This window comes from Ips typographus, linkage group LG9, assembly GCF_016097725.1.
Source record: "Ips typographus isolate SLU linkage group LG9, UJ_Ityp_2.0, whole genome shotgun sequence".
In the NCBI taxonomy this organism is placed as follows: Eukaryota; Metazoa; Arthropoda; class Insecta; order Coleoptera; family Curculionidae; genus Ips; species Ips typographus.
In genome coordinates this window covers 6,680,922-6,703,992 of record NC_138430.1, presented here as the reverse complement: position 1 = coordinate 6,703,992, position 23,071 = coordinate 6,680,922, and the positions used below count along the sequence as shown (strand labels likewise).

Genomic DNA, 23,071 nt, shown 5'->3' with positions numbered 1-23,071 from the left:
TATTTTAAACATCATTACTTAATTGAAGAATTTTGGCAACGTTGTTTTAATCATCTAACTGGTTGACATTACCATTGTCTGCTAGGTTTATTAGCAAACAAGTATCACATAAAATTTTAGAAATAGAAATTAATGTATTATAAGATTTAAATACACTTAGAAATATTAATTTATAAATTAAAATTAAACATTTAAATGTCCTAACGAAGTAACGGCAATGTTGTTAGTCTTCATTTAGTTACTTTGCGTCTGATATTCAATCATTTACTATTTCTTTTTATCTTATGTCAGTGTAATCTGACAAGAAAGAACGCTACATAATCTGTCTGTTTTGATATTTCTGCCCTATGAGATTGACACTTCTGACAGTGACAATCAGCTGTTTTCATTTAATTCTTAAGTAAATAATTCAATTTTTTTCCAGTTTATTACAATAAGCGGAATAGTACGGACGGTACCGAACGATTTAAATTAGATTTTCCGGTTAAACGTCGCGTTTTTAAGGTTTAAAAGTTTTTTATAATTCGATAAGCGACACACAAGTTGTGCCAACTGAAACTCTAAAAATCCCAACAGGAAAATCGTTAATTTCTGTTGCACAATAGCTACAACTTGCAAGTTTTGATAAATCCCTTTAACTGCCCTAAGCTGTAATAAGGTAAGTTGAAGCTTTTCTATTATCGTGTTTATTGTACGGTTATCCTTGAAAATACCTGATAGGACATTTATAATGGTCACTTATGTTAAAATGTCTCTAATAAGCCCTGCATGATTTATACACTACATAAAAATAGTCCCTCATTTAAGAGAACACTGCTCATTTTTTACTTGTGGCTGGAATAATCAGTTGACAATTTGTCATTTAACATACAAAAAAAATTCACTCACATCACCTCTCATAAATTCCAGTTATGTCCACCAGAAAACCCAGAAAGCTAATATGGCATGGTATGTGCAAAACTGGAAAGCTACAGTCACCAGTAGCTCTCAATAAACACTTTGCCTATCACATTCCTCTTCCCGCGTTAAAATTTGAAAATTTTAAAGAATTTTCCGGGTTTGTGGTCAAAAACACAGGAGTCACAATCCAGGTGAATTTGCCTAATATCTGCCGCTGCGACAAACCGAAAATCTCTGGTGGTGGTTTACAAGGAAAGTACATTTTTGATCACATCCACCTTTGCTGGCCTGGGGAACACTTGATTGATGGAGTTCAATTCGATTTGGAGATTCATTTCGTGTTTTACTCCAGCAAATACAAGGACCTTGAAGAAGCCAGCAATTTTCCTTTCGGAATGACTGTGATGGCCGTGTTATTTGTGTATACTATGTCCACTCGCACCAACACTTTTCAGCACTTGGCCAAATCCATGGAGAAAATCTGGGAGAACCCTGGACAGTCGGTGGTTGTTGCAGAACCTTTGAATTTATACCATTTTTTACCCTACGACCATCGCCAGTTTTACTACTATCATGGGTCGCTGACAACGCCACATTGCGTGGAGTTTGTTCATTGGTTTGTAATGAAAAACACTAACAATATTGCTTACTTGGATTACCGACAGTTGACCAAATTGTGTGATTTTGAGGGTGAAATTCTCGATGAAACTAACAAAGATACTCAGCCCTTGAATGATAGAGTAGTATATTTAAGAAGTTTGTAATAAAATTTGTTTATTTATTCCATAATAGCCTATTAAACCGTATCGAATTTTATTATCAAACAATCACATAATCCTAATCAATAAAATGGGTCAATCAGTTCCAATATTGATCCGTTATTATCAGCAACAGTTGTAAATATGTACTTAAATACAATCCTGAAATTCTAGCAGTACAAGCAGGATTTTCCAATTAATTTTTGTAACATAATAAGCCTGTGAAAGTATCTTAGATCTAAATATAGGATTTTATCAAATAGTTGCTTTATTTTTAATGTGGTCTTTTCTCCAAACTGTCACCGAGGTCAATTAAAAAGGGTATTAATATGTTTATCCGGTAATTCAATGAATTCACACAATTGTTTTAATTTGCGTTAATTTACCAGACAAGTAGTCTATTGTAGTAAAAAAGTGTTTTTCAAAGAATATGAACACTGATTTTTTATAGATGATAATTCTTATCATTTAAGTGGATTTTTTGGACAGATATTCTATTTAATATTAAACCTTTTTTTGCAGAAAATCTTTATTATGGCCGAAAAACAGAGCTCATTTTCGTAAGTATCTTGGCAACTTTCTCACTTCACACACACCAGGCACTTAGTAATCATGTAACTATTTTACATTTTGCTAGTACAATTAGTAGGCAGCTGGGAGTTGAGCCAAAAAGTATCCAGATGCAGTTATTTTCTTATAAATTTAAGATTAATTTTCTGTTAAATCTTCTTGTAAGTACTTGATAAGTACATTAATCTAGGTGCCTTATAAATTGTTACATAACTCACGCACCTGATGTTTATTTGCAATCACGTGGATTTAGTGCTTTTTATTGTACAGATTGGTGCCGAAAATTATTAATGGTGGAATAGCTGGTATAATTGGGGTCACTTGCGTGTTCCCCTTAGATCTGGTCAAAACCAGACTGCAAAACCAACAAATCGGTCCAAATGGGGAGAAAATGTACAACAGCATGTATGACTTACTCATTAGCAGCCTCCATATTTCTGACTGTTAAAATTACAGGGTGGACGCTTTTAAAAAAGTGTACAAACAAGAAGGTTTCTTGGGAATGTACCGGGGTTCCGCCGTAAATATTCTGCTTATCACCCCCGAGAAAGCCATCAAGCTGGCTGCTAACGATTTTTTTAGGTATAATCTACAAACTAAGGAAAAGTAAGTGGTTTGCCAAGTTTCCAGATGTTCAAAGTAATTACAATTTTATTGTGAAGGACTTTACCGATATTTCGACAAATGTTGGCCGGAGGTCTGGCCGGTTTGTGTCAAATTGTTATCACGACCCCCATGGAATTACTGAAAATTCAAATGCAGGACGCTGGAAGAGTAGCCGCTCAAGCCCTTTTAGGTAACTACAGTTCTAACACTAAACTGTACTAAAATTAATCTAATTAACATTTCAGTTGGTAAAACAGTACAAAAAACGTCGGCAACGGAATTGGCTATCGGTCTTTTTAGACAGCACGGTATACTAGGGCTTTACAAAGGCACAGGAGCTACAATGTTAAGGGACGTGTCCTTTTCTGTGATATATTTCCCTCTTTTTGCCACCCTTAATGATCTCGGCCCTAGGAAGAGTGATGGTTCAGGTGAGAAGCTTTTTACTGTAATATATTTTTTTTGCTTGGTGCGGTTGTTTGTTTTTCCTATAAAGATTAAAGAATTTAAAATTTTTAAGGTGAGGCGGTATTTTGGTGTTCATTCTTGTCGGGCTGCGTTGCCGGATCCTCGGCTGCCCTTGCCGTAAATCCCTTCGACGTCATCAAAACTCGCCTGCAGGCCATCCAGAAAGCAGAAGGCGAACGATCTTATTCTGGTATTGGCAACGCTTTTATGTAAGTAACTGATCATTTTTGTAGATTTTCTAATCAATATTGAAGTGGATTAGGATTTGTTGGTAATAAATCGAGTCTTGTCTCATTGAAAATCCAGCGACATCTATAAACCAGTTCCTGAAACTGAACTTATAGAATAACTCATATAGTACAGATCTCGCTAATAGTCGTTCATTACACAAAATCACACTTTTTCCAACTGGTTACACAAATAACTAATATTGTTCCAGTAACATCTTGCGTTACGAAGGACCTACAGCATTTTTCAAAGGGGGCGCCTGCCGAATGATCGTCATAGCTCCCTTGTTTGGTATTGCGCAGACCGTGTACTATTTAGGGGTGGCCGAACGGCTTCTTGGTGTTAAACGTAGCTAAACATGTAACAAAAACGCGGCTAAACTGTTTTTTAGTTCGTTGTAGAACTGGTACTTGCTTTCTTCCAATTTTTTTAGGCTCAGAATTTTACCTGTTATGTGATATATTATTGTTTTTGTCCTCCTATTTATGAAAAAGCAACCGAAAATGACAAATTTTACAATAACTATTCATAGTATTATTTGTTTTTGTTTTTTTTTTAGTAAATTTTATTTTTACACATTTTTTAGTTAAATAATGCTAATCTACAATTCAGGCTTCATTAGGCCTTACTTTCTAGACTTTAAGTTAAGTTTGTGATATGATTGTGCGTTAAATCAGTATTCACAAAGCTTTCAGTATATTATTATTATGTCATTTCTACATTTTTTCTGTTTTTTCAATTGAAAAGTACCTATAAAATGCACTTTGTGAGGGTTGCATCAGACAATAAGTTAGAATGTAATTTTGATGGATTAAAAGGTGACGTAGATATGAAAGATGTTCAGTAACACTCAATTTAATTAATAGCTAGAGCCAAAATGTTTAAACACCCGGTACAAGACATTATATTGTGAATCAAAAGCTTAAGCTTTGTTATAGCCATCCATGTACGCTTATTATTTGGTGTATAGGTCGATTGTTTTAGCTCGGCCTAGGATTTAATGTTATTAAAAATTAAGGTTTAATAATTATTGTAATATAAATTTCCAAAGCCCAGTGAAATTGCAGAGTTTTGTTTGGTTTGAAGCTTTATAAACACACTTTCAAACATTGTCCAATATTGTTGAATATGCAACTTTTGAAATACTATTTCTTGTGAGCAGTTTTAAAACAAACTCTCTACACTTACATCAATACTAATTATTATTGTTGTTCTTTAGACTATGTAGCGTCAAAATATTTGTAAAAATTAACCGTACTACACTCATATAAAAGGGCAAATATCAATAATTCATAGTCAATTCAAGGCCATTTTGGACCGTTTAATGTAAACCATCTCCTAATAAATGTTGAATTCGATTGTATTTTTTAATTAAGTCCCTTTATAATTACCTGGAAAAACCTTAAATACACCTAATAATTTTCTCCTATTAGTGAGTAATACATAAATATAAAAACTTCTCGGAATAGTGTACTAGCAGAGAGATAGCGGCACGGTTAAAGCCAATCAGAGACCTCAATCAAACAAAATGACACGCTGATAAAGGTAAACGTTATTTATTTCCCAGCAATTTGTGGTTTAATAATCCTTGAATCCAGGTTAAGGAAAGTGTTACCTGTTAATAATTTCAGTCTTTTTAAGGGTAAGCCAATAATAGTAGACCAGAAAAACTTGTGGAAACAATGGGGGTAAGTAGAATATTATTCATTTTAATTAACAAATACATTTTGAACCGGACTGTTTTGCAATACATTTTCATTATTCTGACGCTACTAAAAATAATGCGTTACTAATAGTCTTTCTGATAACAAGGATTAAATCTATATCAGTATTATCATACTAATGTTTTTCAGACTGTAGTCTATGGGAGCGGTTACCCAAGAACATTTCTGGGCATACTAAAAATCTGCGAAATCGTAAGTACCACTAACACAAAAAATTCCATATACTATGTAAAAAAAATCAACAGATATCTTGTTTGGTGGGAATAATCTTGGTACTAGTCGGTGGTACTTGGACCAACAGTCTGGTAGATGCGTTTTATGCTGGAACTGTCATAGCGATAATAGTTTCTGTCGTGATTTTGATCGTTTGCTCAACTGGATCAGCCCAATCAGTACTGTCAGTACTGAAACACCAGTACATAATTGGCGCCATTGTATTCATATATTTACTGGTTGTGTCCGCTATTATGACGGACCGGTACTACTCCAAGTACCATAGAGTTGGTGGGGTAAGTTTTTGTTTTGGCGCTTTGGAAACTTATTCTAACTGATGGTTGTTGTAGATTTTCGGACTAGTCGCTTCAGTGTGTTACCTGGTTGATACTGGTATGACCTACAGGGCTTATTACATGTAACCCAATTAGTTTTAAGTCCGTTTTTGTTATATTTATTTCTTATTAAAACATTATATTAATAAAACACTTTCACAGTATACAATAATTTTTATTAATGTCTTAGAGGGTCTTATAAATAATTTTGTTACTAATTCATAACTCTCTACTAACAGTATAAAACATGATAGAAATTCTAGAAAAAAAAAACAATTCCAATTTGCCATCAGGAATGAGACTCCACAACATGATCACAAAATTAATACTGGAATCACCCTATATATAATATATGATTTATATAAATTGGAAGATGATGTATAATGCTGGAGTGTGAGCAACAACAACAATTTACATTAAAAACTCAAAAATCTAAACTTCTTTAGACCGACGAAGTCGCTAAATCTCTCACTGTTCTCTCATTTGTTATTTTTATGTATAGTAAAGTTTTATATAAATAAAAATAAATAATTATATCCTCTCTCTAACCCTTTACTGGGAGAGTTCTACTAGTCTAAATAAATTCAACACATTAGATTATTTCATCTACCGATATATAACACGATTTTTTTTTGTTAATAATTTATAGTAAGTACGTAATTAAAGCAACTTTGTCACTTTGTCAATCATCACAATCGTGGCTTAATTCATTACACTTATTAAATAAAGAAAACAAAAAAGTCTAGAAACAGTCTTAATAATAATTAATTTAATAAATGTACAAAGTGTCGAGAAATTGCCAATTGGCAACTATTATTGATAAAACAATCTGGCAACACTGTTTCATTTGTTAAGCAGCATTGACACTAATGACAGGTGGGATTGAACTTGAAACAACCCTGCAGCCATTTTGAGTTGTCAATGAGTGATTCAGTTTAATTTTCGTAAATCGTAAATTTATGTTGAATTTGAAGATGTATAGTAGTATGACATTGAGTGTGGTTTAATTTTTAAAGTGTCTTAAATAAGGTAAGTCCATAATTTTTAGTCCCTTTTTTGTCGTAAGCATTCCTGTTGGTCGTGTGTATCGTGTAGGCCATGCAATTTGCACGGCCCAGCCAAATTTGTAGCTAATCAATGTGTATTACTTAAAAAAAAACATAGTTAAGATTGGTGACAGGTTTTTTCTGAAAAATCCCTGTTGAAAACTGTTTAATCAACTGATATACACTGAAGGGTAGCTATTTGTGTTTATCGTAAGTAAATAAATAGAGATGGCAACATGGCCATCACCCAAACTGTCATCTGCGTGAACAACGGCCATCGTGTTGGCCTTGGAAACTTTTGACAGCAGACAGCAGAAATTCCCGTCCAGCCGCCATTTTGAGTGCCCCACAAAGTTAGTTAGATGAAACGTACGAGTTTCTGTGTTAAAACTTTAAATATTTTCAGGAAAAAATGCTAGTTTACAGTTTAAACCTTTACCATGGCGAAAAGAGGTGATGGTGGTGGTGGTTGCGTTAAGGTAAGGTACCTATTTAACAGTTTTTATGTGTTAGCACCCTTGAAATACTCACACAAACAGGTTATCCCAAATGAAAAAGTATAAATTCAGCTACACAGTCCAGCTAAATGATTACAATGTTGCCAAATTCAGCTTTTGTTTAGCTGGTCAAATTATTCATCCACTTTAACCAATACTTTCATTTCAAACTTATCCAGGACACTCCGTATAAAATACATACCCGAACTATTAAAATCCTTGAAAAAAATCAGATCCACTTTTTTAAATTTTATTATTTGGTCATTCAACACTTATCTAACTAATAATACTTTGGTATTGGGAATCTCCTTATTTTTTTGGCAACAAGTCTAGTCTACACATTTTGTCTTCTTTTGTACAGTAAAAACGTACATGAGATTTAAAATACGTTACGTGCCGATATACACAACTAAGAATCTGAAAAAGTTCAAGAATAAAGTTTCTTAAAGTGTGAACATGTTGGAAACTAGGCCTAAATAGAACAATATACAAAACAAACAGAATGAGTTTTGGTTTGAATGGTAACCGAAGAAAAAAATAAAAACAAAACAAGAAACAAACTCTACATATTATACAGCAACAAATAGTGTGTGTAGTAGTTAAATAACAAGCACACTCATTAATATACACATGTAAGTATACATTTCAAACATTATAACTAGAATAAAACGGTCTCGTTACTTGTAATGTAACGTTTCTGCCCACATTTACCGGTTATTATAACCTACCAATAATGTAAATAGTATTTGGTTTTTTATCTTACCACATTCGAAAGTATCAAATTTGAATTGCAACAAACCCATTTTCAACTTCAAAAAGTGCATTACCAACAAATATACATATTACGTTCTAAACAAGTCAATGCTCATTTGATTAGGTAATATTATTACTATCATAAAAACGAGTAGGACAAAAAACAGCCTTTTACCTCCTAGACAGGACTTGATGTTCCCTGGTTCAGACGTTCATGGCGTAAAACATCGCCTTTTGATTGGTTGGCACTGGATTTTGTGGTGACGTCGGAGATGTCATCGTGCTGCTCGAACTTTGACTAACTCCTACAAAAAATAGTTAAGTATTTAGTAGCACTTATTTCTAAAATTGTTACCTGACACATCTTGTGGTGAGACACTGGCAGCCCCTTCAGGAACCCCTCTTTCAATAAAGCGGGGTTTGGTGGGCGAATTTGGAATGGAATCTTTGGTGGAGTACATAGAAATGTCGGACTGACGGTACCCGTTGGGTAATGACCCACTATGCTGACTGTCACTGTCAGTTAGAGAAATACTATCAGCTGGAGGATACCTGCAAACAGATCTTTTATTGCATATTTTAACTGACGAAATAGTACAATAAGATACCTTGAAGCAACACTGGGGAAACTATGTCGGTTTACTTTGGTGGCATAGTTTCCCTCTCCCTGCCACGCTGGGCCGACCATAGGGCGGTATCGGGGATTCGGGGGGTAGTACCCACATGTCGACATGGGGTGACCTGGGGTTTGTGTTGACCTAGCGGTCGAGAATTGTCCTAAACATTTTAGTAAATGTATTACAATGTAATGTTTGACTGATTAATTTATATTTCCCACCAGGTAAGGGTGATTCACTTCGACTGCCCGCAATCACATGAGGAGGAGGTTGCCCATTAGGGTACGACACTCTGTTGATGGCTTTGGGAGGCACTGGAGGTATCGCATTGTTTGGGGGATAATGAGGCTCGTCGTGGTGATGCTGTTGGTGCTGCTGTTGCAATCTGGCCTGGTAAATGGGATCAGCGTACCTTTTGTTGATTTGATTATGGCTGGACACCCTCGAAGCATAATCACCGGCACCGGGATGATGGTAGTACTGGACTGGTTGATAACTAAAAAGGTGAGATTTAATATTACAGCTATAAGGGGTTTATTAAAGGGGTTGTATACCCTTCAATGTGGTTGTAAGGAATGTAAACCATGGTCTGGTGGTATTGTTTCGACATGTCCATGGGGGGTGGCGATTGGGGTCGTCCAGTATTACGTTGCCTGGGCAACGACTGATAGTAGTCATTACCCATTCTGACAACCGAGGAGTACACGTTATTAGGATTTACCCTAGAATATTTTATTTATTGATATAAGTTAACGTCATAATTTATTACACAGAACGAACCTTTGATATATGTCCCTAGACACGCATCGTTGATTGGCACAATTCTGATAAAGACTTTCTTCTTGCAAAGAGGTTGGTCGAAATTGTGGAGGGTAACCTCTGGCTTTTACCTCCTCACCACCCACATTGATGTAGTGGTAATTGCTGGAGGGGGTGTTCACCTGCTTCTGCTTGCTGTTATCTGTCAGACCACTCTCTGAATAGTAGGGCCAAGCAGTCTAAAAAAATACATTTTTTTGTGTTGTCTTCACAACTTCAGCAACAGAAATTTAACCTTTGCGGAAGGTGGTGGTGGAGGTTGCAACTGGTTTTGTATCTGTTGCAAAATTTCTGTGGTGGTGCTGAATCTTGGTTTAATTCCCCGGACGCTAGGCCTTTTGTTGAAACCATAATCGTCGTTCTCGTCATCCTCTTCCTCGTTGTTTGACTTAGTTTCTTTAGAAACAGGCTGCTCGGGCGACTGGTACTTTTTCTTGATTCTTTCGATCCTGCCAGCGTCCTGCTGGACAAACATGGCCAACTCGTCTCCCGACTCCGAAGCCGATGGGGTACCGGCCAAAACGTCAGGTGCTATTCTTTTTTGGTCGTCTTCATCTACTTTCAGACCCTCATCGATATCTTCCAGGCTGTACTCGGTACCTGAACTGGCCACAGACACTCTGTCCCCTGGAAAAACTACCTCAAACATTCAAAATTGTATTAAATTTTTATTAGAGCAACTCACCTGGTTGGCTATGATGGTTGCTCAGATGGTAGTAGTAGTCATCGTTATGTGCCACCCCCATTGTAACGCAAGCAGTTAACGGCCCTAAAGTTGAGGAGAGGAACTGACGACGAGATTCACTAGTATTTGAGGAGGAACTCATTTTGCTAGATACAACGCAGTGACCTAGGTCGAGAGGAATAGCTGAAGCCCTGGGAGGTTCTGAAGGATCATGGATGTGGGGTCCCCCTAAAAATTTAATAATTTTAATTATCTTACAAAATGACATCCTGTATAAAATAGAGACAGTAAAAAACCGATCGGATTGAAATTGAGTTGCCATGCCGGAGAAAAATTGTTTTGTCCGTGCAGATCCAATTGACAGGGATGAGGAGGGGGTGGCGTCGCCATTCCAAAAATAAAAACACGTCTCGACGGATTTGCCGCGGTCGGTTTTCGATTTCGTGTCGAAATCCTGCCGATCCAGAGAGATCTCGTATAAATTATCCTTAAAACAGACGAAGGAGAAAAAAACTCGCACAAGAGTAATGTGGGCAACACACAATGAGGGTGTTTTTTGAGGCCATCAACCGGTCGCCTACACAGAGCACTTTATGCGGTTTCGTTACAAAGATAAACGAGGGCGTTTGTATTGTTATCGTCGCAGTTTAAAAGAAAACAGATAACTTAGAAAACACTTGAATAAGTGGTAAACGTTCAATATTTCCAATTCTAAACTTCAAACTATTCTAAGTTGGAAATTGGAAATTTAAAAAGATTGAAGATAAATATAAGTTTCGTCAGCCTATTATCCACTGGATTTGACAAAAAATAGTGATGTGTTCTACTCAAATTTATTATCCTTTGAGAATTAACAAATCCTGGTTTTCTGGTAGCATATTTCCAAATCGATACAATCTTTCCTACATTACAGAAATGATCGTAAACTTTATCGCCTAGAAATTTCCACTGCGGCATATAAACAGGGACAGTAGTCGATGGAGGTAAATCATTTTTTACGGCCATTTTTTGCGATATTGCCGACTCGTAATTTTTCTCAATCCTTATAAAAACTGGGGGAGGTCTAAATTATTTGGACTAAGGTCGAGATCGCAATTTCTCCCTGGATTTATTGGGCCAAAAGAGTTCAGTGGTATTTTTAATAAAGTTTGCTTATTAAATTCCAGACAGACATAGAGAAAATCGTACGTATGCGAAATAGTGCAAACTTACCGATATCCGGTAGCGGTTTCATTTCCCTACGATAGTTGTTCTGGATATCCGGAATCGCGTCCGTTCTTTTCGGATCCACGCTGGAAATTATTTGTTCTCCAGTTGCTGATAATTTCCGAGCCTAGAAACAAAACAGATTTTCTACTATTCAATGTTTTGTTTTTAGTTGATGTATCATTAAGCTTGTTTATACAGTCATTTCGTAAAGTTCTAGATTTTATAGACATGTTAAATGAAATATATTTAGAATTATCCGAAGCATCCGCAAAAAGCAATAAGAAACAGGTGTTGCTTTAATAAAAAAAATATAACCTATTTTTGGGCCACTTGAGTTGCAAACAAAACTTAAATTTTTCAGTATACAATATCTCCTTCACCAACTGTCAAGAAAAAAAAGTACAATTCAAACTTTTTGCAGAACTATTACCTGTTGCTGCTGGTAGTTTTGGTTCAAGGACGTGGAACTGTTCGAAGAGGCGGTGCTCGAAGATGACGGCGAAAAACTCTTGTCCGGAGGTTTGTTGGCGTTCAACGTGTTCACGTCCGGTGAATTTCTGGACTCTTCACCTGGTGGACTGGAACGACTATCCTGGGGAACGTCTTCGGACAGCTCGTTTGGTTTCACTTGGGACTCTGATTCTACGAACGACAAAGGTTAGTGCAACACTGGATTTTGTTACACTGATGTCAAATTGTGAAAACCTTGTTGTAAATCGTGACCGTACTTCCTTTAAATCGAGGCCACAACTGAACATTTCTATATGAACTGACTGAAGAATGTGCGCTTTACGGTTCGTTGTTTAGCGCGTCATGCCCACACATGTACGTAAATTATGAATATAAAAAAAAATTTACTACTAGCGGAAATAATACGTGGGGCACACTGTATTGCCGGCTGAAATGACGTAAGTGTCTTCGCAATCTGGTATTAGTAAGGTGGCAGCAAATTTCAAGCGCACAAATGGCATTAAATAAAATCGTGCAAAACTATTAATAAATAAAACTTACCGGTGTTAACTGAACTATCGACGTCACAAGTGAGCTGTTTAATCCTCTCTACCAGGGAGTTGTCGCTTTTGTAGGGTTGTTTTTTGCTTTTCGGTTCGTATCGAATTAGTGACCTCCGTAACGTGTTTCGTTCGATCGCCCGTTTGATGTTATCGTCCCCATCGCCGGTCGTTTGAACAATCTGAGGTAGTTTCGAACGTTTGGCCTCCTCAAACGCCCTCAACGACTCGGCCGTCACCAGATACTATAAACAAAATCATTACTAGGTTTAAATGAAAGTGTTGTCACAGGTGTGCTTCCACTACAGAGGGCGTAAATGAACGAATTAACCTAAACATTTATCTCCGTAGACGAAATTGATTTCCCGATTAAACTAAAGTATCCAATCAAAAAATATTAGCGCTAGAAAATCGGTGTGATTTATGTATTGAAGTTTCCCCAGGCGAGCCAGACAGCTTTTGGAAAGTTCGCGACTGATGAGGGAATTATTTCAGCGCGAGCAAACAGCAGCTTTGAAATTAATCGATAATCGCAGAACAGGTAGTTTTAAAGGGCTGGGGGATTTCTTCTCGATATTTCACATACAGTACTGACATCAATTTAATAGGCAATATCAAACACCAAAAGCAGTTTTATTGTGTTATTTAGAGGTTTCTTACTGTCTGTTTCTATCTCTTTTAATGCGACAGGAAAACTCACCGATAAATCGACCGCAGTTCAAAATGACTGCAAGATTTATAATATTGGCAAAAGGGAAAACGCGACTACCCCATACAGTATTTGCCCGAGCCGTTTTTGATTAGGGGCTTTCGAATTGATTTCCCCCGGAAAAGTATATAGGTATATACGATCCCGAGGGAGAAGAAAACGGGAAGATTTTGAATATTATATCGGCCTACGAGTGGAAAAATTCCTTTTTGAATTTGAAACCGAATCGTCAGATTCAATATCAGTTTGTTTGATTGTTTGATGTGTCGATGTCAGAAATTAGAGAAGTATATTTGAAAAATATTACTAATTAAGACTCTTTTTGATGAATTATTAAAGTAAAACAATTTAGCAATATGGCAACCTGAACATACCACTGGCAATAATACACTTGAGTTTCATTCAGTCTATTAGTGAATTATTAGGGAAAAACAAAAAAAAAATGTTATAACAACCTGTTGGGGGTTTTCCTCTTCTGGAGGAGGTTGGGGAGGAGGCAAAGTCTTAGTGCAGGGGAACAATTGCCTCACGGCAGAATTGGGTTTGAGGCTGTTATTCGAGATCAGCACGTGGTTGCCAAGTTTAAAGGTCAACGTCACTTCGGGCGTTTCCGGAGAGCTGATGCCACTATACTTGTGATTGGTCAGCTGAGATTCAGCGATTCTCTCTTTGTCGAAGCCATGATTGGCCACCTCCTCATCGGGGGAACTTTCAGGGGCGCCATCACAACTGTCCCTTTTCCCTTTGTCCTCTGATTCGATGAATCGTACCGATCTTCTGTTGTTAGACTCCTCATCAGAGGTCACGGAATCGGATGACTGAAAGAGTTGGCAACCATGCACTACGAACCCTGTCAAATTGTTTAGTTGACACTTACGACAATGTTATTGTCACCAATCCTGGCTAAATTAGCTTCGGTGTTTGGTTGGTTTTGCTGTTTCCACAGTCTACCACCTTTCAGGATTCCACTGATTGGAGAGTTCTGATTGGTTGGTTGGTTTCTGTCAGGGTCTTCCAGTTCTTTGGTTTTTTGCTTGGGGTTTGCTCTGTTAGCTGTCAGAGGGTCCAAGACGAATATCTGACTGTTCGAGTTTTCTGAAAATTAATTTAATGATATCAATATACAACATGTTTTGATTCCAGTTTACTTTTCTGGTATAAACACAGTATAACGTTCTCCCGGCATTCAAGGCGAAAAATAGTTTAATATTCCCGTTAGCTGGATGAAAATTGCCACGGAGAAAAGGTTTTAATGTGATTATTTGGCCCGTAACCGTAACGTCGTTGTTGCTTTATTTTCGTCTTGAGACACCTCAAAAGTGCGGTTTGCTTATTTTTTTTCTTTTCATTCTACTGGAAAATATTTGCCTTTAAAGTTTTGTCATTTTCTCAATTTTCTAAATTAAAACAAAAAGTGTAATAACTGAAGGGTTTTTTTAATTGAAGTTGAAATTTCGTTATTTAACTGAAACTTGGAGAAACGTTTGATTAATACCTAAAAGTTAAAGCGGAAATAAAGCCCAAAATGCAATTATTTCCGAGCGGGGCCGCTATATACGCGGCTGGATGAAAATTATCTTTAAGTAGCTTAATAAAGGTTTAACACCCTACTCGGAGATTTCGATTTTAAGGCTATTTCCTTAAAGTTAATTAGCCCAATTCCAGTTGTGGCACAATACCTAGAATCGATAGTAATCACAGGAAACTTTGAGATTTACTCCTCGTCAAATTTACGACTAATCACCGGGTGTCGAACAAAAAGCGGCAGCGTTAAAAACCGGAAAATGACGGAATGCACTTCATTCGTTGCAAACATCTTCTAAATTTCCCCCGACGACGAACGTAAAATGAATGGTAACAAAGTGATTCGCGAAAGAACGCCGTTATTTCTCCACCGTTGAGGGTTTGAAAAGGAAGAAAGGATGTGGAAAAGTCGTTTTGTTGAAAACGAAACAGATGGAAAACGTTAAAAGTCATTTTTGTCGGAATTACTTAAAACTCAAGATTTGCACTTATTATTTACTAACCTAGAGTGAGAGTTACTAGTAAAGTACTTGAGGGGTTATTAAGTCAATTAAGGGTTTAAATTTTTAACTTGAATTGTGTCTTATTGACCTCACAATTCGATCGATAACCAGATGAAACAGACGGTAGACATTTAAAGAGAACCAACATCATTTATTAAACCTTTATTGCGGAAACGTGGCGTTTGATTACATTTGACAAATACACCCAACGTATTTCAATAAGACCAAGAATGGCTGTAGAATATGGAATCCATTAAATCCCTATTTAGTTTCGGTCTTCATCAGTATTGATCATCGTCCCTCCTCTCTGTCAAGTTTTTAAGTGCAGTTAACCGAGCATTTTCCGTCTTATGGTTAACACTTTTCGGGTCTTTGATTATGTAAGTTGCCTCGGTCCCTAAACTAATATTCCAACTTGCTCGGTTTAAACGTCAACAAGAGCTGACGCTATTTAATAAAATACCAGATATAAAGATCACTGGCTTTGCGTTTCAAAGTGACGAGGGGAATGAATTCTTTAACATTTTTATAGCAACTACCCAGGCTGTGAACTTCTTTGGAACTTTTCAATAAATAAACAACCAACCCTGAATTTCGTTTGAAAGGATATTTTTATCCAGCCTGAGGTTTGAACTGAAGGACGATTATTTTTACCTAAAACCAGCTTTTTGTTGCGTAGGCAACCAGCGTTACCTAGTTGAATTTACCGGGTCGCTAGTTCGAACATTCATAATTAAACTTGAATGTTTTGAATATTCATGGAAACCTGCAAACAAATGTGTAGCATATTTATTCATTATTTCCGTAAACGTGACAACGTGGATTGGACTTTATGAGTTTTAATTAATTTTATCACCCCAAAATGAATTCTAGTATTTACTCAGTCGGGTCGCAGACCTTTTGTTTTTGCTCAAGGGCCCGCGTTTTCCAGGAAACCAGATAACGGAAAGTATATAAAAAGAAATTCTTACCGGAGCTTGGGGGCGTAGTGGGCGTGGTCTGTTGACTTTGATCAGTCTTTTCTTTTTCTTCCTCGTCTCGTGTTTGCCCTTCCATCTCGCTATCTGACTGCGACCCCTCACCTGCAATTACATAACAGTAATGTTAAAAAAGTGGACTCAACAATGAATCAGGGGGCCAAGGGAGAAACTCAAAACTGCCGCTTTGTTCCAGATAGGAAATAGGGCTTTGCCAGTATACAAAACTCCCAGAAACTCGCAAAGTTGAGATTATTTTAGCGTATTCGCGTGTTAACGTTACCGCCAACCAACTTTCAGTTACAGAGAGAGAGATATACGTTTGTTTTAGGGCTTCGTTTGAATACTTTACTTTTAGCTGCATCTCGCTTCGTTTCATTTTATATACCCGGTATAACTCTTGAGTATGATTAAGTGGAGTAATTTTGCCACGTTTTACACTAGGAAGGATTTAGTTTAAGTTTGCTAAGCCAGAATATTCAAATAGTTTTCTCAAGTACAGTTACTCTCAAATCCATTAATTTTTTTGTTCATTGTGTATACAACAGACGCCGAAGAAACTGTCCCGTTATGTCACAAACACTGCCAACAAGCACGTGCCGATTACACTGGACAAATTTCACGAAACTCTAAACTAACTGGAACTGGAACGTATAAATTACCAAGAAAGTCCTATCCAGTCTAGTTGCGTCGTATCCAATTCGTTGACCAACATGGACGATAAAACGTAAACTGCTTTTACAACTAGACTGGCTATAACTCAAAGAGATAGTAACTGTGTGTGTAAAAAGTGACTTAATTCCAACAGGTAGGATGTCATATCCATGTACGTCAGATTTGATTTCATTAACTGATATGCAAAGTCAGCGTTGCCAACTCAAATCTTATTTGACAACTGGATCCAATAAAACAAAATCAAATTAACTATACAGTTTCGCATTCTCGTTACCCTCGTAATTTGATTTCATTATTTCGCACTGATGAATTAACAAGGTAAAATGGCAAAAAATAATTAAACGTCAGTAATTCCATCCCGCCCCTTGAAGCAAAAACCTTTCCAATTATTTTCAATTGGGCCAATTTCATCGGGTTGGAAAAAAATTCGTTTGGGATTTCGCAATAATGATAAATACCGCGGCTCGAGTCGGTTAAATCGGATTATTATTATATGTGGGAGAGAAAAAATAATAAAATTTTACCCGCATTCCTCCTTGAAAAGCGATAAATCGACCGGTGACGGACGTTTATGTTATTTCAACGCCAGCCCCGGTATATGTACGTAAAGAAAGTGGATTTGGCCCAAGTTTTTATTAGGAAAAATTCGAGCTCGGATCTGCCGGAACTGTCCGGGGGAAAAGAGGATTAGCTCGTGACGATAAGAGATTTCGAGATTTTTCTTTGTATTTTTTTGTTTAAACTAGAACATCCAGAAAATTCTTTTATTGTACTAACACAAGAGAAAATCGTAAGGCTACTTCTACGAAAGGATATGAATTTTTCCAAGGGGCCTTAATAATTCTATTGTCCGGTTTTGAAGTTAACAACGGCTATACAGGTGTGGTAAATCCAAAAGCGACCATAGGAAAACCGTGTAACGGACAGAGAAACGTAGGTAATTGCATGCGCGGGAGAAAAACAGAAAACGAAAAAAATATCAAGTAGGCCATATTTTTAGCACGCTGTTGCCCAAACGCCGTAAGTATTCAATACCCTCGACAAACTTACTTACGGCGTTTGGCAACAGCGCGCTAAGAATATGGCCTACTTGATATTTTTTTCGTTTTCTGTCTTTCTCCCGCGCATGCAATTACCTACGTTTCTCTGTCCGTTACACGGTTTTCCTATGGTCGCTTTTGGATTTACCACACCTGTGGATTGGATCGTTAAGATAGGTTAGGTTAGGTTAGACACAGAAAGCTGCATTTTTGGACCAATCACAAACTACACGTGCAGAGATTTCTCAGTGTTGCACTGAGCTATTTTTAACAAAGTGTGTCCAACTTCCTGATTTGATATATTTTTAGAAGACAATTTGATACGTGGTTACCTTCAAAGTTATTTACAAGCAAACGGTATAGATAGTAAAAGTATTTTACAACAGCGTCTAAAGTACTGGCGCCATCCAGGTGTTTTTAATACGGACGTCCAGAGAGGCATTTAAAGTTCCCGTTTTCAATTTTACTACAATCGTCTAGGTCGTTATGGCCCGGCTATAATGTATATTTACGACACATCGTCGCTTATCCCTTTTATCTGGAAAATATGTCGTATTTAGCGCAGTAAAATCTGTTTAATGGAGTATGTATTGGATAAATTTCCTTATTAGTTAGTATATTAATAAATAAAAAAAAAAGTGTATGGTTAGGGCAGAAAAGAGCAGTATTATGCCCCATTTTGTAGACAAAAATATAAGTGCTGCTTGAGACTATTATACTGAATAAAGAATGATACGAAGTACACGTAAGACATGGCAAGGGAATAAAATTATAAAATAAAACGATTTCATAACTTGCTTGTGTATGACGCTCCATTATTTATAAAGCTAGAATTTGCTGTTTCAATTTGTTGTGTGCGGTGTAGGACGAAAACCAATGTTTTGCAATATTTTTGTTTGTCATAATTTTTCTGAATATGACAAATATACTTTAAAAACAGTTTGATTTGATAAATAAGAAAATATAATCATAAAACCCTAAATTTGCCCATCAACACGTTGAAGAGCACTAAACTCAACACCGTCAGGATTGGGGAGATAAATGAGGACATCCAGACCGGAAGACATTTATAGCAGTTTTTTTCCGTGGGAATTGAGCAAACCCGGGTAGAAAGAGCTTTTTAGAAAATGTAGGACGCCAAAACCGGGAAGTAGGCATCAGCTGGCCTCAGTCCTGCGAATCGATTATACTTTTTTATTTGCTATTCTCTTGCTAAGTGGTGATTTTTCTAAAGGTGTATACAAAATTGTATTTCTCCCTGCCTAGTGTTGTAGAGGGGTTAGATGAAGTAATTAACGCTTTATAATCAGGTTAGGGTACATAAATTCCCACTTGGGGGGCGTCTATCCTATTAACAGTTAGGGAGTGCAAACGTGTTCCTCTGGCTGATTTCGCCGAGGTCGAAAGGTCATCCAGACCCTGGCTTTTCTATGAATAGCGCGAGAAAGAGAACCTATTAGTAAATTAAATGCGACCAGTGGAAATATCGGTCAAGAACAGCCAAGGGCGTCTGCGATAGTATAAATCCTGCAAATCATAATTTCAACCGACCAAAGTGCCTTGAAATGGCAAAAACGTTCGAGTAAACAATTCTGAGAAGCTTTTACCCCTTCATAATTGTTTTGAGCACATAAAAGGGAGCTTGGGGAGTTAATTGAGTATACAAAAAAATTTAGGCTTATCTGGTTTTCAATTTAATGTATTAATTTTTTTTCTACTTAACCAATTTACCCTCACATCTGACTGACTCAAAAATGCTTACCTTTTCCTTTAAGTAATACAATTTGAGGTTTATATTCAATTACAATTTCACTCTTGAATTGGGGCATTCTGTTTAATAAGCGCCACAAACAATATACAATCTGTCTTCTACGAGTGTGTTTACACTGAATGGCACGTTATAGTACCAACGCGTCTTATCAACGCTGATGTAAACTAAAAAAGCGTTATCTTTCTTATAAGTAAATTTTTAAGTATACACAAGTGGGTTTACACTTTGCATGGTTATCTACGGTTTTGTTGTGGATAAGTTACTAAATCAATTCACCGGTGATTGTATTGTTGACAATAGGTGAGTTTTTGTTGGCGACACTGATAAACGAGGCAAATTGCTTTGGCGAGTCAAAATAAATTACAAACTAATACGTTTTCATCGTGTTCGGTCGATTGTATAGAAAATGCGCTTTTTATGCCTCAATTTTCCATTTTCCTTGGTGACAAAGCGCGTCGTCCGGCTTGATTGATATGTTTACCGATAAAGGCCACTCGCGACTCTTCTTTTGTAAACTATTGACCAAACTTAGACGATATTATGGCACGCGTATGATCGATAGACGATGTCTTCATCGGTTTTGATCGACAAAAACTCTAAAATCGGTTAGTTACATTTTGATGACTGGTACTGAGCAATTTCTGCAATTCACCGACTGAAAAAACGGTTTGTAAACGCGCCACTTATTCCATTACTTCATCAAAAAGTTACGTTTAAGGTTGATTAAGGCGACGCAATTTGTAGTCTAATTAAAGTTTAAATATTAACGAAGCATCTTGAGAAACTCGAGAGCTTTTACGGTAAGAAAAAGTTCCTACAGTCTTCCTTCCAGAACGAGGTTAATTAATCATATTTAGTTTCCTAAGCCTGGTCCTGGCATTCCGTTTTACGGTAAGGGCCAAACCGAATCAACGTCCTGGAACTGTTTAATTTGTCAATTTCAGTTTGAGTTGTTTCCAATGCTTTGGAAAATTCAACGTAAATTGTCTTGTAAATGCCGGAAATTACTGTTAATTTTTGCAGCGTGAATAGTCATCTCAATGTCAGGAAAACAGTTATATAACCAATACTTTTAATCATTGATTCTTATTAAAATAGAATGCTTTTGGTTGCAGAGTGGCTTAAAAATCTCCAAATGGATTACATTTTTCCATTTTCTAATTAAAGCAACGCAATTGCAATGTTCTAAAAAAAACGAAACAAATAATACAAATCGAACACTGCGCACTCCACTAGAATCACTTAATTGGATTCGAGCCCCCGTAAATGAATTGCGAAAAGGTTTTCCACCCCCTCTCGCACCACCTCTAGCGCCTTTCCTAATTAAAATAAATCACAATGGCCGATTGAGTACAAATAGAATGAGTACTCTAAATTATTGTAATGGTTGCTGAGGCTCTGTATTGAAAAGCCCTACGCTATTTCTCCTCTCTGAGTTATTCCAGAAATTTGTAAGCTTTTTTGTTTTGCCGCAAAAAAGATTTGTCTCAGTTAATATGGCAACAAACCCCCCCAGTGGGACCACTTTTTTTACGTTAATCGGGTCGGTCCCATTAAACTGGACAGATTTAAGTCTCTGGATGCTGATTTACATTAAAGGCGAGGGCGGTTGCTTACAAAAATAAATAACTACCCACCGTATCCCTGGTGAATTTCAAATTAAAATTCCAACTAGTTTTATCTTTTTTTGCCTATAAACGCCCTAGATTTAACTTTCTAGCCACCCGAGTGTAGGATCAATCTATCATATAATTTAATTAGTAGAGCAACAAGGCACGCGCCAATAAAAACTCCTTTAAGCCAATAGCTAAACCAGAAAAAATCATCAATAGCAAATCCGGTACCTGATCGCAATCATTTAATTGAAATTATAAAATCACTTTAAGCTTCATTGGATTGCGATCTGTGCCGTACATCCTTTCCGTTTTACAATGCCCAATCGATCAGAAACACTCAGAGAATGTTAAAACCAGTTTGTTCTACCACTTAGTTAATAAATCCCAATCTAGAAAGAACACATTTGCCATCCCCAAAACCTCAAACAGGCTACACTAGGTAACATAAAGAAACTGTAAACAGTTCAATATAAGTGAAGGTTCGGTTAGCAAACACGAGGCTTCTCGCTCCTTTGTGAATTTGAGAATGTGAAATTGAATTTCGTGAAGAACGTTAAAATCCTCCTTATGTGGGTGAATTTTTCGAAGGGCACGTACACCATAAATGATCGTGCCGCTGTCCTGGGAAAAGTTTCTCAAAGAGATACTTCAAACTTTCATTTAGTCTTTTCATGTTTTGTCGTCGATAAAGTACCTGAGAGGATTCGCCGGTGCTTTATTCGTTGCGAAAAGACTAAATAAATGAGCCATATGTGTTTCGTTGTTAAATTTTGAGACATTTGTCTTAGTATCCAATCCAGTTTGTTCACAATATCTAGGATTTATAAGTCAAGTGTCATTTGTTGTTTAAAAGAAAACAATGATGTAATGTAACTGGAAAGGAAACACACTTTGGAAGACAACAATTGAAAGGGTCAAAAGGTACCACCTTCCTTCCTTATTTTAAAATCCTGAAAAATGGCTATTTAAGCCTCCCCCGGCACTTTTTCCGTCCATTAATCGTTCCTCCCTAAACGGACGGCAGTGTCTGACCTACCGATTGCCGGACGCGTACTCATTAATTCTTAATGTCCGGAGAGCGGAAGTTGTCGGGATTGCCAGGGGAGACCGTCGACTCATAATCCGATTATACCGCGTGTATTTCTGTTGTGCCACTTCGATAGTTTCGAAGTGTCGCTATTATCCTTCAAATTGCCCTTTAGAACTGAAAAAAACCCAGGCCAGACCAAATAGCAATAAATTTAATTTTTTTTCTGGATGCAATAACAAAACAATAAATTTTGAGCACAACAGAAAACATCTAACTTCTAACGAGCGCCCTATAAATAATGAGATAGCAAAAATGTCGTAAATCCAGCGCAGAACGTAAAAACATCAGGACGATCGGTCAAGAGATAACGGCGTAAATGCTTGTCGTTAAAAACGACACTCGTTTCCTGGTATCAGTTAACTCCAGTCCACTGCCACTACTTGCTCTATGGTGTACAGTTCAGTTGACAGCACAGAAGGTTTTGACAATTGTCAGTTGATGTAGTGCATTTGTGCGTTGCCATTTTGGTATTAATCTAGAATTAATGGAGGTTGGAGGACAGTGTTTTACTTCAGTCATCTTTATTAAATACCACTCAGACAAGTTGCCATTTTAAGACCTGGATATAATTTAATGTGACATATTTAGTACAAAGAAAAACACTAAATTACAATATCATATTCGAACCATTTGACTTCCGGTTGATTACCGTTTTATCACAAAAAAATCCGCCGACCATAAATCCCTTTTGCAGGTTCTCACACCAAGTTTTACGGTCTACTGTATGC

The 23,071-nt window shown here is 36.9% G+C and overlaps 4 protein-coding genes across 9 annotated transcripts in view; 3 read left to right on the top strand and 1 right to left on the bottom strand.

Moving 5' to 3' along the window:
* Positions 1–400: 400 nt before the first annotated feature.
* Positions 401–4,888, top strand: LOC145733972 (mitochondrial glutamate carrier 1-like). Of its 2 annotated transcripts, XM_081987015.1 has the most exons (8): positions 401–658; positions 2,181–2,218; positions 2,499–2,633; positions 2,685–2,834; positions 2,891–3,024; positions 3,080–3,265; positions 3,355–3,511; positions 3,742–4,888. In XM_081987015.1, exons 2-8 carry the CDS (start codon positions 2,193–2,195, stop codon positions 3,884–3,886), a joined length of 933 nt encoding a protein of 310 aa, XP_081843141.1. In that variant the 5' UTR covers positions 401–658; positions 2,181–2,192; the 3' UTR covers positions 3,887–4,888. The 2 variants fall into 2 exon arrangements, with proteins under 2 accessions (XP_081843141.1, XP_081843142.1); XM_081987016.1 differs by lacking the exons at positions 401–658; positions 2,181–2,218 and adding an exon at positions 2,371–2,389.
* On the top strand, positions 715–1,918 carry LOC145733980 (carbonic anhydrase 6-like). Its single transcript, XM_081987028.1, has one exon. It carries the CDS (start codon positions 912–914, stop codon positions 1,662–1,664), a length of 753 nt encoding a protein of 250 aa, XP_081843154.1. The 5' UTR covers positions 715–911; the 3' UTR covers positions 1,665–1,918.
* A 169-nt stretch (positions 4,889–5,057) lies between the features above and the next one.
* On the top strand, positions 5,058–5,974 carry LOC145733988 (uncharacterized). Its single transcript, XM_081987037.1, has 4 exons — positions 5,058–5,218; positions 5,384–5,446; positions 5,500–5,763; positions 5,818–5,974. Exons 1-4 carry the CDS (start codon positions 5,213–5,215, stop codon positions 5,887–5,889), a joined length of 405 nt encoding a protein of 134 aa, XP_081843163.1. The 5' UTR covers positions 5,058–5,212; the 3' UTR covers positions 5,890–5,974.
* Positions 5,957–23,071, bottom strand: part of LOC145733938 (uncharacterized) — a 26,350-nt gene continuing 9,235 nt past the window's right edge. For 2 of the 5 annotated variants that reach the window (XM_081986972.1, XM_081986971.1), the window contains exons 5-18: positions 16,146–16,256; positions 14,025–14,242; positions 13,603–13,965; positions 12,440–12,683; positions 11,859–12,070; positions 11,432–11,552; positions 10,220–10,447; positions 9,770–10,170; positions 9,496–9,713; positions 9,270–9,437; positions 8,937–9,211; positions 8,707–8,875; positions 8,454–8,650; positions 5,957–8,403 (exon numbers count right to left, since the gene is read on the bottom strand). In XM_081986972.1, the coding sequence (XP_081843098.1) occupies positions 8,303–8,403; positions 8,454–8,650; positions 8,707–8,875; positions 8,937–9,211; positions 9,270–9,437; positions 9,496–9,713; positions 9,770–10,170; positions 10,220–10,447; positions 11,432–11,552; positions 11,859–12,070; positions 12,440–12,683; positions 13,603–13,965; positions 14,025–14,242; positions 16,146–16,256 (3,026 nt within the window). In that variant the 3' untranslated portion in view covers positions 5,957–8,302. The remainder of the gene's footprint in view (positions 8,404–8,453; positions 8,651–8,706; positions 8,876–8,936; positions 9,212–9,269; positions 9,438–9,495; positions 9,714–9,769; positions 10,171–10,219; positions 10,448–11,431; positions 11,553–11,858; positions 12,071–12,439; positions 12,684–13,602; positions 13,966–14,024; positions 14,243–16,145; positions 16,257–23,071) is intronic. The other 3 variants (XM_081986973.1, XM_081986974.1, XM_081986975.1) reach the window with 3 other exon arrangements.